This window comes from Tyto alba, unplaced genomic scaffold (assembly GCF_018691265.1).
Source record: "Tyto alba isolate M040663 unplaced genomic scaffold, T.alba_DEE_v4.0 Super-Scaffold_13, whole genome shotgun sequence".
Classification (NCBI taxonomy): domain Eukaryota; kingdom Metazoa; phylum Chordata; class Aves; order Strigiformes; family Tytonidae; genus Tyto; species Tyto alba.
Genome location: NW_024881275.1, coordinates 24,369,464 through 24,384,667, shown reverse-complemented (window position 1 = coordinate 24,384,667; position 15,204 = coordinate 24,369,464). Strand labels below are relative to the sequence as shown.

The following is a 15,204-nucleotide window of genomic DNA, read 5'->3' as shown; positions in this document are numbered from 1 at the left end:
AAAAATGCTGGATATGCCCAGTTTTGGCTTGAGCAAAGAGTTTCTCTGTGCAGCTCTCCTGAGCTGTTTGTAACCAGTCTGGAAATACTACCTCGTGTTCCCTTATCAGCAAGCGTGAGAGCATGTGAGCATGCAAGGAGTGAGTATTGCCACATTCATCAGACCAGTGTTCATCATGGGTTTCAGGAGCCAGATTTCAGGAACTAGTCTCAAGCAGTTTAATATAAATTTCTAGGAAAGTCTTTCATCTCAGGATGATGGTAGCTTAATTTACATTTTATCCTCGTTCTTATCTTTCCTGGAAAGACTCTAAACAGCTGTAACATGATAGTTTAAAGCAGCACTCAGTGGGCTTGGCTTGATGGCTAGAGTGGCGTAGGGGCTTCTGAAGCATTTTCCTAAATGCTGTGATTCTTCATCTTCTGGTTAAAATTATTGTCTTGTTTAAATTGAGATCTGATTTACAATGAGTGGCAGTGTTTATAAAAGTAAAGTATATTTCTGTTTAGATAACTAATAATACATAAATGATAAACATTTAGGGACAAGTGAATACTAACTATGCAAAATACAAACTGTTTTATCCTGATTTAGAGTCAAGACATTCCCTTTTATATTCACTGTAACAAAACAATAATAACTTTATTTTGCATTTTTTAAGGCCACGTTGTCATCATCTAAATTGAAATTTGAAGAAGCTCAGTTTATTCTCAGTGAAAATTAAAAGAGTTGTGAAGACTTCAGTTTTTATGTCTTTTAAAAAAAGAGTCATGCAAGTACATCATGTAATGTCATGAAGGCTCTTGCTGTCTGAGTAGTAATTCAGGGTGGAAACACTGGAAAAAGTGTGAATGGTACTTCTCCTGGCACAATATCCATGCCCCTAGAAGTTCTCTATCAAAATACTGCTGGGATTTTGTCTTGCAGGGACTGCATACTCTGACCCTTATCCAAAAAATCACTGATACACAATTATTTAATCCAAAATTGTTCTGTTAATTTTATTGGATTACTCATAGAGTGGAAGCTGAATATATACCTATTTCTGGATCACTACCTATACAGCCTTAGGTATCCTGTTGTATTGGCTTTGTGCAGTCTTCAGGATAAAATACAAGCTACTTTTCCGTCAAGTAAGAGCCAGGAATACTCATCTGTAAGGACAAATTTTGCTTCTGGATTGATCCTCGTCTCTGGAAGTGACAGTACTGTTCATTTAATGCATAAATGTTCATGTAGTGACATATGCAATGTTGAAAAAATGTGATTTTACAAGGAAGTGAGAACATAAATATTCCTAAATAATCTTAACAGCTGACTTTGGACTTTCCAAGATTGTGGAAGATCAGGTGACCATGAAGACAGTTTGTGGAACTCCAGGGTACTGTGGTACGTTGTTTTATTATTTTCAGTATGCTGTACTTAACACGAGGATGTTACATTTTCCCTTTCCAAGGTGACATGCTTCTTCCTAAAGTCAAAATTCAAAAAGCCCCTAAAAAGCATAAATAAAAAAATAAAGTTTAGAACGGGGACTGGATTAAATTTTTCTAAACTCATATTCTCTAGCACTGAAGCTTAATAATGAAAATATATGTTACAGGGCAAGTTCATTACTTGCATGAAAATAAGTTTGACCATTGTGAAAATGCTGAAACTACTGAAATAATACTGGAGAGGCATCGGCCAAAATTTGGACTATGAAAGGCATAATGGAAAACACTACAAATGTATAGAGTTCATAACAATTATGAATATTTGAATATTGCTTGCGGTGAACTTATCTTAAAGTAATTATTTTTAACAAAGAGAAAATCAAATAGGGTCATAAATTAATCCCCTAAGCCCAAAATGTTTCAGCAAATGCAAGTTTTTAAATGCTGGCTTGACTCAGACCGTTCTGGTCCACAATGGAGTGGGACCTGTGTAATAGAATTATGAGTGTCAAATCAAGAGCACTTTGTGGCAGATCTTGTCAACTGGGGCGATTGGTGTAGATCTAATCAACTCTTTCAGCAGTGAAAAGGCTTTGTCACTTTTAACTAATCCTCTTTTCTCTTAAACAAAATAAAAACAAAATCATAGGTTTACTTCTATTTTACCAAGAGGGTGAGAGTCAGCCTGAACTGCTGCTTACCAAAATGTCTAATATGCCTGTGCATTCACAATACTTCAACAAGCATGAGTTTGTGGATGACTTTAGAGCATGCATCTAACTTATCTCATGAGTGCTGTATTACACAAGGATGGCAATTTAAATTACTTTAGTAATTTAGAAATTAGGGAATTATATACTTAATTATGCTGGGATTATATTTTTCAGTTGGTGGCCTTTCGTGGCACTTTCTACTTGTTTAACTGTGGAAGATGTGCACAAAGTTTAGAAATGGTGTTTCATCTCAGTTGTCCTGTTCTTACGTGTTTCTGTTTTTTCCAATATCACATCTAGTTCATGCTTCTCAATCTTGTATCTTTTAATAATGTAAGGCATCTAATTGGAATGCAAGAAAACCACCACAGATACTTCAAATTAAAACAAATTTCCATGGAATCACATTTAGGTAAAAATATGTTTCCTTGGTAAACAAGTGAAAAAATATAGCACTGGTAGCAGTCCATGAATAATTAAGGATGCGGGGTTTTTCTCCACTGCTTTGGGGAGAAAATAAGTGGGGCAGAGAGTGAACACTACACCTGCTGTAAGCGCAGTGTCTGGCAAACAATGCCATAGCTATGCTATATGTCAGATATCAGTAATACAAAGAGGATATAACTAAAACCAACCCCCCAAAAATCCAAAATCTAAAACCAGAGTTCTAGCACATAACTTGCCACAATAGGGAGAAAGCAAGCAAACAACTGATCTTGAAAAAAAAATTTTAAAAATGCTGCCAAGACCCAGGGGGCATTCCCTCGTGGTGCTGGAGCATGTCACTCTGCCCACAGGGCCGTAACCAAAGCTTGTCGAGCTTCAGACAAGGACGTGCCCAGCCTGGCTGTCCCCTCCACACATCAGACTTTTCTCAGCAGCAGTGTCCCAGGTCAGAGGGGATGGCACAGGCCTCCAAGATGCTCCATTCCTGTGGAGAGCCTCCAGCCTGCCTGTGGGCGGGTGGTCTACAGAGCAGAACAGGCCATTTCCTATGGCAGCACCAAGCCACGCAAGATTGAGCAGCCAGAAGCTGGAGAGAGCCTCGCAGGCTGCCTGGCAGCTTTCAGCAGGGCATCCCGTGCATGCCATCACACTCCTGGTACAGCACCCTTGTGCACAACTTCACTGTCAGAGCGGGGACAGCTAGCTCCTGGACATACACAGAATCTTGCCTGGATTCCCAGAACCAGAAAATGAGCTAGAAATGGATCCTTCAGTGACAGAACATGCAAAAGAAGGAGGTCTCAGATAGTTTTGGACAGAGCTGAGCCAAGCCATGTGGAAATTAAAGACTTGGCATTTGCTTTTATAACTGTAGAAGCAAAGGAAAGAGGACATTGGAGAAGACCATAAGATTATTCTGTTACCCCGTAGCACAGCTGACAGTACAATTCAGATGACATGTTGTGGTTTCAGCTCAGAGGGCAACTGATCACCACACAGCTGCTCACTGCCCCCTTCCCCCCCAACACTGAGAAGGAGAAAATAAAGAAAAAGGCTTCGTGGTTTGAGCTCAGAGGACAACTGAGCACCACACAGCTGCTCACTCACCCCTTCCCCACCAACGCTAAGGAGCAAATAAAGAAAGGCTTGGGATTCGAGATAGGACAGGTAGGGATGGAGTACCCATTATGGTCATGGGCAAAAGACAGACTCATTAGGGGAAGGGAAAAAGAACATAAATTTAATACAGACATTAGCAACAACAACAACACTTAACAGACAGAGCAGGGCAGTGAGAAGCATTTCCACGTCTTAAAAACACTAACACCTCCCCCCACTCTTCCTTTCTTCCCAGGCTCAGCTTTGCTCCAAATATCTCTGCTTCCTCCCCCCAGCAGCACTGGGGCAGGGAATGGGGGGTGCAGCCAGTGCTGCTGCTTCTTCCATCTTGGCTGGGGCAGGGGGAACTTTTGGAACTTCTTCCCCCTGCTCACAGCATGGTCTCCCTCTCACAGGGGACAGTCCTCTGCAAATTTTCTCCAACTTGAGTCCCTCCCACAGGCTGCAGCCACTCCCGAGCTGCTCCAGTGTGGGACACCCCTGCATGTTACAGTCCTCCCAGCACCAAACTACAACAGTGAGGGCTGCTTCTTCGCACAGGGTCCCAGCCTCCTTCAGGTGTAGTCACCTTAAATGACTGCACAGGGCCCTCCACAGGCTGTGTATCAGCATCTGCTCCACCATAGACCATTATGGGCATTGGGCAGAGCGGCCCTGCCATCTCACCACAGAATACTGGAGGGTCTCTGATCTGACGCATCTCCCCCCCACTTCATCCTCTGTTCTTCCACTGACCTTGGTGTTCACATAGATGTCGCAACTCTTCCTCACAGCTCCAACTCCTCCTCCTAGGTCCCCTTGTTAAATACATTATCACAGAGATGCAGCTTATTGACTCGGTCTTGGTGCAGAGGTGGGCCCACCTGGAGCCGGGGAAGCTTCAAGAAGCTTCTCATAGGGGACCATTGCTGTAGCCCCCTCTGCAGCTACAAAAAAACCCACCATTCACTCAAACCCAAGACACATCTGTTACCTAGTATGACATTCTCTGCCAAGCACACAGGTGCCAAGTATGCTTTAGAGTAGCACTAAATTCTGGTCTGCTTGGTTTTGTAAAACTGTTCTTTAATAGCTATTAATGTTCTGGTTGTCCTCTCACATGACAATTATACTACAAATGCCATAAACCTGTAGTTAGTATTTAGCCTTTTTTATGCCTGTGTTTCTCTACTATAAAAATAAGATAAGGCTTATTCCCATAGAAGAGTGCTCAGAGTAATGACGACTTGATGGGGAGGGTTGAGGCTGAATGTTTCTGCTGAGAAGAAAGGATCTTTGTCCCTGCAGACATGGACCTGCAATCCTTGTCTTACAACCTGAGTTAACTGATCATGCAGAATTCCTGGTGCCTGGAAAACATTCAAGCATTACTTTCCAGAAGTAGAGGAAACCCAGGAGGAATATTGTTGAAATGCCAAATTAAACGATGAATAATTGATGGTCGCAGGCTGCTAACTCCCACATCCTGTCCACCCAGCTATTAGCAGCTTCTCCAGAAAGGACGTTGCAACAAAAACACATAATGGAGTCTGGATACTTTGGCATCAAGACTTACCAATCTACAGTCCCTGGGACATGCAAAGCGGTGCAGAGGACTGAAAGCAAGAAGATGGTCACAAAGAACTTAACTTGCTGAGACATTGTGCTTTCAGTGAACTTAACAAGAAGGGCATGATTTCTGACAGTAGCACATAAAAATAAGCCAATGCAGAACAGTGATTCATGATCAGTCTGTTGCAGCCAACATCTAAACTAACAGCAATGTATTGGTCAAATGCATTCACCAAATGCAAACTTCTGGAAATACTAAAAAATTGTATTTACAAGATATGTAACTGTATAATCACAATCCAGATATCAAGACAGACCTATGTATACAAATCTTTGGTCTCCTTTGTAGCCATTTTACAATACCAAGGTTGAAGGAGAAGAAAAGCGAAAGATGTCTTGTGCCCTTATCCTGAGCAAGAAGACATCCCAAGAAACATTGTGTTCTCTAGAAGAGGAAGCATGTTGGCCATTAAACAGAAAAACTGTCCTATTTGCTTCAGAACCCCCAACATGACATTAAAAAACATGGCAGGGAGAATGGTGGTTAACATCTCTTTTCTTGGTCCATCTCCAACTCTTTCTCAGAGGCCATTGGCTGCTTTGCCTATAGGCTGTCCTGTTAGCTGTAGGTTGACTTGAGTTAAAATTAGTTGGAATCCAGTGTCCCTCCTCAAAAATAGCCCTTCTCTGTTCATCAGATTACCTAACAGAAGAATAAGGAGGCAGGGAAAGTCTATGCTTAGACTGTCAAGCATTTGCCCATCTGCCACCTGTACAAGCAGTATCTAGCAAACATAGTGATTAATGTCCTTTGCCTTCTGTATTAATGCTTTTTAAAAATGCTTAATGTGTTCTTTGCATGGTAAATCCTTCAGGTAAGTTGAAGTCTGAGCCAGTTGTCATGAGGTCATTAGGAAGTTGTGTATACTCTTATTAAAATCATGCTTGGGGAAGCCTTGCTCCCCTGGGATGTGGCAGCACATTCCTCAGGAGAGCTAGCTGCCCTTGAGGAGACTTCCCACAGGCTGGGAGCAAAGCAGGAGCACTCCAGCAGCCTGGGTCAGTCCAGATGGACAACCAAAGCTTCAGGCTGGTCAGGGAGCTGTCATACGTTTTGGGAAACACCAGACCTTCTTAGCCGTGCTTCTCATGGCTGTGAAAGTGCAATGTGGGAAGGTGAAGACATGCATACATGCCGCAGCACTGATGCGCATAGGTGCAGCAAGTCCACTGTGGCCCGAAAGTGTGGCAGCCATCCCATGTGCATCACAGCGTCGGTGTGCTCAGGGCCTGTGCTGCCATCCCACACATCTCATGGATATTAATACAGATACATTGCTTACTGAAAAGAAGGACTACTGATATGTGGGAGTGTGACTCATCAGTGTCTTTTTAATTACTTTTTCCAAGTTAGTTGGGTATTTTTGTCTGTGGCCAAAAGGTGAGGGAGGGAAGTGTTTTGCTTCCCCCAGTATCAAGCACTTCCATTTCCTCCTCTGGAGATGCATTTTCATGCTGCCACCTCAGCAGATTTGCCCAGGGAGGTTTGCCCAGTTGGAGGTAAATCTCGAGGGTGCACAGAGCTATGAGCCCTGGGGGCACAGGGGCTGGGGTACTTGAGGTATGCACATCACAGTTTGAGTGCGCAACCGTGCACATTTTTTGTCACACCCAGCAGCAACAGATGCTCTCCGAGGGATACAGCAGAATGCTCAGCTTTCTCAAGGTGTGTCTGTCAAATTGCTTGGGCAGAGATAACTCCTCTGACACTGCCTGGGCCCTCCACCTGCTCCGTACTGAAGCAAAACCAGTTGCCTGAAATGGTCTAGTCTTTCCTTACAATTAAAACAGATTACCAAAAAATAAAGCCCAAATAAAGTACCAAGTAAATAACTAAAATACTGAAGTAAAAGTACCACCTCCTTTGTCACGTTGCAGCTCAAGTGCTGCTGTAGCTTTCTGTGATTGCTTTCACAGACCTATAAAGCAATTTGAAACCAAAGCCTGCTTTTCATTTTTTTCTGGCTGTGCTTAGACATGACTTCTGTTGCTTTATACTCAGTGAAGGGAATCATTTGCCTAATTAAGGACTTAAAGTAGCAGGCCCTAACTTTTTAAAAGACATGAGAGGCACGGTGTTTAAATTGACTTTGTGACTGTTATTTCTGCATTAAACTTTCATCTTACTGACAAGTGTTTTATCATCTGCAGCACCAGAGATACTACGGGGATGTGCTTACGGCCCTGAGGTGGACATGTGGTCTCTGGGGATTATCACCTACATCCTGTAAGTGCAGGCAGTGCCATGGAGTGCTTGATTTGTGAGCATCTGCTGGGTTTTATGATAGTATGAGCTGTACCATTGGAAAACATGAGATCCTGAACTTTAATTATGATATTCCTAATTTTATTTAATTAAGTCAAATCCTAGAAAAGCATGACAAAACACTCAGGTTATATATTTGATAAATATAACATTCCAGAACAACAACAAGGTCTGCACAGAATTGTGGTATTAATATGAATGAATAGCATCAAAGCTGCTGAAAGCAAAAATACAAGCATGAGTGTCAGAAAGCATTGGATGTTTGTTTTTTTTCTTCTCATTGACACAAACTGTAAGATATACTGTGATCCTAAGTAGCTTCTCAACAACAGATGGAGCAAGGAGAAGTCAAGGTGCTTGCAGTAGTTTCACAGTGCCTGTGAATATTCCCAAATGCAGCTGCCCCGCCTGTGTCAGCCACAGATGCTGCTACAGCTTCAGCCGCATCATTTCAGCCAGGAGACAGGGAGCAGCCCCAGAGTGTCTGTCTGAAAATCAGTCCAATGGGTTAAATGCAGGTACATCCCCCAGTGGAGGAGGGGATTGCAGTGAGCAAAGGGGAGTTCCTGAGCCAGGGGAACCCCAGGGGAGCTCGAAGACCCACCGGCAGGTCTCATGAGAGCCAGCAGCTGAGGAGGCGTTGGCAGGGCCAGGGGTAACGGTGGGCAGCCCCCCCACCAAAAGGCAGACTTGGGGAGTGCCAGGCACAAGAGCGGGGAAACAGGGCATGGCGTGGCAGTTTGCAGGGAAGGGTGCACAAGGAGGGCACCTCTTCAAAGGAGAGGCATTCCACTCGCTGAGTGGAGAGGCTTGAAGTTCACATAACCCAGCAACTGGGCATGGTTCTGTGACCCTCTTCACAGGCTGAGGGCACTCATCCTGCCTGACCCCCAGGGCGGGATGGCAGGCACTCAGCTGAGAGCAAAGGCTGCAGCTCTGGCTCGGGCGTCTGCACCATCAACCCCAGAGGTCATCAATGCCTCCACCCAGACGGAGTTGCTGGAGGGAGAGGCGCAGTTGATAGTGGAAGGTGACTCTCTTCTGAGAGGTACAGAGGCACCATTTACCAACCCAACACACTCTCTAGAGGTGTGTGGCTTACCAGGGGCTTGTATCGGCGATGTCACTGAGAGATCGCCAAGCCTCGTACAGTCCTCTGGCTATTATCTGGTGCTGCTGTTTCACATGGGCTCCAGTGGTACAGCCAGGAGCACTCTGAGGAGTTTCAAGTCTAGAGAGCCCTGGGAGCATCAGTAAGGGACTCTGTAGCACAGGTAGTTTCTTCATCAATCCTCCCAGCCAAAGAGAAGGGGTCTGAAAGGACCTGTCAAATCTGGCAAATCAACAGTTTGGTTACAGAACTGGTGCCAGAGCCAGGGGTTTGGCTACTTAGGCCATGGGACTCACTCAGAAACATGGCCTACTGAGGGCTGATGGGGTCCATCTGCCAGAGAAGGGGAAGACCATCTTCGGTCAAAGGCTTGCCAAGCTGGTGAAGTGGGCTTTAAATTAAAGTTGCCAAGAGAGGGGAACCTCAATCCATCCCACTCCTACCAGCTTGATGCCAGTGCCAGCAATAGATCCCAAAATCCTGGAGGGGTGTCACAGCTCAGCAGGAGAGCACCTCAAGAGCAGCACAAAAGAATTCCATCCAGAAGGTCAGCTTCACTGGGGGCCCAACTTAGATGCCTCTATGTAAATACACATAACATGGGGAATAAATAAGAGGAGCTAAATATGTGCACATGCCTGCAGGGCTACAATCTTACTGGCATCACTGGAGTGTTGGAATGGAAGGATAGACAGGGGAGATTATGAGAGGGGTTTGCCCACGGTGTCAGTGGCCAGCTGTACTGGATGGAGCTTTGCCTGGGAATGGATGAGGACCTGACCGAGAGCTTATGCGTCAGAATTCAAGGGAAGGCAGGGACAGGAGATGTTATTGTGGGGGTCTGCAGTCCACCCAACCAAGTAGATCAGACCAATGAGGCCCTCTATAGATAGATAGCCTCACGTTCACAAGTCCTTGTCCTTATGCGGCACTTCAACCACCTCGATACCCATTGGAGGGACAAAACTGCAAAGCATAAGCAATCCAGGAGGATCCTGAAATGTGTTGATGATAACTTTCTTCTCCAAGTGATAGAGGAGCCAACAATGAAAGGTGTTAGGCTGGCCCTTGTTCTCACCAACAAGGAGCGGCAGATTACGAGCATGAAGCTCAAGGGCAGCCTTGGCTGCAGTGACCATGAAATGGTGGAATTCAAGATCCTTAGGGCAGTGAGGAAGGTGCACAACTACCTCATTTACCCTGAACTTCAGGAGAGCAGACTTTGGCCTTTTCGGGGATTTGCTTGGCAGAATATCATGGGATAAAGCCCTGGAGGGAGGAGGGGCCCAAGAAAACCAGTTGATATTCAAGGATCACCTCCTCCAAGCTCAGGAGCTATGCATTCCAGCAAAGAGGAAGTCAGGTGAGAATGCCAGGAGGCCTGCATGGATGAACATGGAGCTCCTGGACAAGCTCAAGCATAAAAATGAGACTGACAGAGAAGTCAGGACAGGTAGCCTGAGAGTAATACAGGGAAACTGGCTGGGTAGGCACAGGTTAGGTTAAGAATGCCAAAGCCCTGATAGAATTAAATCCAGCCAGGGACATCAAGGTCAACAAAAAAATCTTCTATAGGTATGTCAGTGATAGAAGGAAGATTAGGGGAAAAGTGTGCTTTTTCTGGAAGGAAGAGGGAGACTTGTTTACCTGAGATACGGAGAAGGCTGAGATATTCAATGACTTTTTTGCCTCAGTCTTCACCATCAAGTGCTCCAGCCACACCATACAAGACACAGGCTGTAAAGGCAGGGTCTGGGAGAAGGAAGAACTACCCACTGTAGGAGAAGATCAGGTTCGAGACCATCTAAGGAACCTGAAGGTGCACAAGTCCATGGGACTTGATGAGCTGCATCCACAGGTCCTGAGGAAACTGGCAGATGAAGTGGCTAAGCCAGTATCCATCATATTTGAGAAGTTGTGGTGGTCCAGCAAATTTCTCACTGACTGGAAAAGGGGTGACATAACACCCATTTTTAAAAAGGGAAATAAAGAGGATCCAGGGAACTACAGGCCAGTCAGTCTCACCTCTGAGCCTAGCAAGGTCACAGAGCAGATCCTCCTGGATACTATGCTCGGGCACATGGAAAATAAAGAGGTGATTGGTGACAGCCAGCATGGCTTTGTTAAGGGCAAATTGTGCCTGACAAATTTGGTGGTCTTCTGTAATGGGGTTACAGCACTGATGGTTCAGGGAACAGCAACTGACATCATCTACCTGGACTTGTACAAAGCTTTTGACACTGCCCCGCACAACATCCTTGTCTCTAAATTGGAGAGACATGGATTTGATGGATAGACCACTCAGTAGATAAGGAATTTGCTGGATGGTCACACTCAAAGAGTTGTGGTCAATGGCTCGATGTCCAGGTGGAGAGCAGTGACAAGTGGCATTCCTCAGGGGTCAGTGTTGGGACCGGTGCTGTTTAATGTTTTTATTGGACACATGGACAGGGGAATCAGTGCATCCTCAGCAAGCTCATTAATGACACCAAGATCTGTGGTGCAGTTGAAATTCTGGAAGGAAGGGATGCCATTCAGAGGGACCTTGACAGGCTTGAGAAGTGGTCTGTGCAGACCTCATGAAGTTCAACAAGGCCAAGTGCAAAGTCCTGTACATGGGCCAAGACAATCCCAAGCACAGATACAGGCTGAGTGAAGAGTAGAATGAGAGCAACCCTGCAGAGAAGGACTTGGGGGTATTAGTGGATGGAAAACTGACAATGAGCCAGCAATGTACACTCGCAGCCCACAAAGCCAACCATGTCCTGGGCTGCATTAAGAGAAGTGTGGCCAGCAAGTCGAGGGAGGGGATTCTTGTGAGACCCCACCTGGGTTCCATGTGTCCAGTTCTGGGGCCCACCACATAAGAAGGACATGGACCTGCTTGAGAGGGTACAGAGGAGGGCTATAAAGATGATCAGGGTGCTGGAGCACCTCCCTTATGAGGACAAGCTGAGGCAGTTTGGGTTGTTTAACCTAGAGAAGAGAAGGCTCCAGGGAGACCTTGTAGTGGCCTTCCAGTACTTAAAGCAGGCCTCCAGGAAAGATGGGGTGGTATTCTTTATCGGGGAGTCTACTGGTAGGATGAGGGGTAATGGTTTTAGGCTGAAAGGGAGTAGATTTAGATTAGATGTAAGAAATAAATTCTCTACTGTGAGGGTGATGAGACACTGGCATGGGTTGCCCAGAACAGCTGTGGCTGCCCCCTCCCTTGAAGGGTTCAAGGCCGGGTTGGACGGGGCTGGGAGCAGCCTGGTCTGGGGGAAGGTGTCCCTGCCCATGGCAGGGGGGGTTGGAACTAGATGATCTTTAAGGTCGCTTCCAACCCAAACCATTCTATGTTTCTATAATCAATGTTGAAGTTTTTCACTTCTTACAAGAAAACCAGATCTAAGATAACCAGAGACACTGTTGAAAGAGGGCTGTGAGCAGTGCTGGTCATACATACTTTAAACAGTTGAAGTTGCAACTACAGACCAGAATTTTCAAACAGTTGTGTCTAAAGGTAGGCACTTGTGTCTGCATCTTAATATGACTAGTTCTAATTCAATTGGTAAGCACTGTAATTATTTTATTGTATTGATGGAATCTTTGACAGAAAGATCTTCAGAAGGGAAAATTGTATCTGATGTATTGACACTTCTTTTTATGGGAGAATAAATAACTTCATTTATTTCCTTGGCAACACCAATGCTAAGCTGGCTTATGCAGTTGCATACGATACTTGCAGGATGCCTTTTATGGGAATAAAACAGGATTTTACACATATACATTAAAGATATGGAGGGTTTTATACATCCAGTCCATTTTCTTTCCCCTTCTAGGACTCGTTAACAGTGTCCAGCAAGTACAGTGTGTAATAAGACAATTCTTTTATTTATGCCTTTTGCAAGGAAAGAATTACATTTTCTAGGGCTTATACTAAAAGTACTAGTAATAATATATAAACATTCTGATGGAAAGATCAGGAAACATCTTTTGTTCTGTACATAAACTTCAAATAAGTTACAACTCTCCTTTTAGGTGCCTGTAAATAATAGGCTACAATATTCCTATTTGTAATTTTGCTATCTGCTTCTTTTAAAATGTTAATCTTTGTCTCAAACCCTGGTTCAAGTCTGTAGAAGATCATATCTTAGATATTGCTTTCCAAGTGATCATTTTTCATCAGTTCTAGTGCTCCACATGTGGCAGAGAAATATTAAATTTGCCAGCAGGGCTGTCACTGATATTGGAGAGGTGCCTTTTGTTGTCCCTTTACAAACATACCTAAATTAAGCCATAAGGGCTTGCCTAGTCATTCAACAATTGAGGGATAGCTGTTGTACTTGAAACAGAGAGCCTTTCTTAAGCAGAACTTGCTTTCAAGCATAGACAAGCTTCAGGTGAGAGCATACAGCAGATTCCTGTTTGAATATATGGAGTGACATTTGCTATATGCAGCTTTTCAAAACCTTCCAACTGTTCAGGAGATGCTCCCAAGCCACATTAAACCTCTGCAGTAGTGTAAACACAAGCATGTGGGCTCCTGCTCTGGGTGGGACACCACCAGTAAAGATGCTCCTCTACTTCCTCCTCCTCCTGTTCTTCTCCTCCTCCGCTCTTGAAATCCAGTTTGACCTACAAGAATAAGCCAGGCAAAGAGGGTGCTAGTCAAATCCACTTGGCCATCTCTTCTGTTTAGCTTTAACAATACTCCACATGTAAAACTCTTCTATTGAGTGTAAAGCTTTGTAAATCAACATTTCTGATGGATTAGAAGACAAAACCAGAAAGGCGTGTGTACAGTAACTAATTCATTAATCCTGCAGCCTAAAGGACTGAGTTGCATGTCTGAGTTTCATAGCTTAGTAAAGGCAATGCACTTACGAACAGTCAAAAAAAATGCATTGCTCTATGTGCTTCCAAAATAGAGTAGATACATGAGATAACTACCATGCTACAGAATATGTACATAAAACTGTATCTTCTCACCAATACAGAGTGGACTTAATACGTGATTAAGAAAAACTTTGACACATATTTCGACAGAACAATTATTCCTGAGGGAAATTATAAGAAGGCCTACTGATGATAACTGTCATAATTCCAGAGAAGCCACATTTATAGTTTTAACAGCAGAGAGGACCAGTCCTTTTGTATTCCTGCAGCAGGATAGAAATGCTACTGCACATTTGAGGTACAGATAATGGTCAACAAATAGAGAGGCTTCGCCTGTAGTCAAAATTGCATGGATGTAATTAAAGATAGTTTTTTTCTAACTTACTTTAAAGGTCACAAAACAGTGTCTGGTCATTTCTAATTGATTGTGAAGCTGTTTACATTGATTTTTCTTTATTTGGTAGGTAATTGATTTAAAATGAATCAGCATAATAAAATGAAATTTCGTAATAAAATGAAATCAAGAGCATCCATGCTGGGTCTTACCCTGGTTTAACTTATGTAATTTGAAATCACACTGCTAGTTTTATTCATCTAATTCGGCATGTAGCGAAAATCTATCTGCTGAAATGGAAATTTTTTTTAGGTAGACGCATATCCACAGAAATTGTTAATAAGATAACAATAGGTGGTAGTAGTGAGTTATGATAAAAATATTTTCAGGAGTAGAGAATAACTTTGAAGATGTCCAACACAGTCACAGCAAGCCTTAAGCATGGTATGTCATCAGGTACCTGGTATCCAGAAGCCAGTTTTGGCTGAAACAGTTAGTGGCCCAACAACCCTGTTCAGCAAAGGAGCTCCGTGGGGATAGGAGGTGACCTGAACCAAGCTCAGAAATGGTGGTGGGACAGGCAGGCAAACGGGAGGGGAGTAGCAGAGGGACTGTGACCAGCTTCCACCTACTGAAGTACATGGTATTTTGAGGTTGAATCCTTGCATTTTGATACATCTCTGCCAGACTTATAAATTAGTAACATGCTTACAGTGAAGGTTTTCTTCTCTTCAGCAGTGCAAAGTGATGCAGCTGTTCCACCCACAGCTACACACCACTCCCCAAACCACATTTATTCTGTGAACATCTGTCTTCTTTTTCAGGACAGTAAGCACACTGATTGAGCTTAAATCATAAAACCAAGTTAAAATGTAAGGTTAAATTTTCTAGATTTGTTGCTGACATGTTCTTTATGGTCTGCTGTTGTTTTTCTGTCATCATCTTGATGCTTGTTTCATTTTCTGGAGGCAGAGTAGCAGATAGACTTTCTGTGTAGCTCCAAACACTTACTGGTTGAATAGGAAATTCACTTTAAAACATCTAATTATGTATGCAGGCATGATTAAAGTGCAGTGAAGCAACTAAAAAGGGCATTATATAAATGGAAACCACTTCTATGAGTTTGCTTTCCCCAGGGTCAGCAGTGTGGATCTGTGCTGTGTTCTGTATTATTCAGTATATTAATAGATGCAGTCATTAGTGAGATTATAAAATTTCTTGGTAATATGTAGTTTGCCTAAGTAAAGATCAGGTCTGATTATTAAAACCTGCTGAACATTTTTACG

At 43.7% G+C, this 15,204-nt stretch overlaps 1 protein-coding gene across 2 annotated transcripts in view; it reads left to right on the top strand.

Moving 5' to 3' along the window:
- CAMK4 (calcium/calmodulin dependent protein kinase IV) overlaps positions 1–15,204 on the top strand; it is a 187,709-nt gene that overhangs the window by 164,640 nt on the left and 7,865 nt on the right. For both annotated transcript variants that reach the window (XM_042787655.1, XM_032984049.2), the window contains 2 exons: positions 1,315–1,389; positions 7,478–7,553. In XM_042787655.1, coding sequence (XP_042643589.1) covers positions 1,315–1,389; positions 7,478–7,553 — 151 coding nt within the window. The remainder of the gene's footprint in view (positions 1–1,314; positions 1,390–7,477; positions 7,554–15,204) is intronic.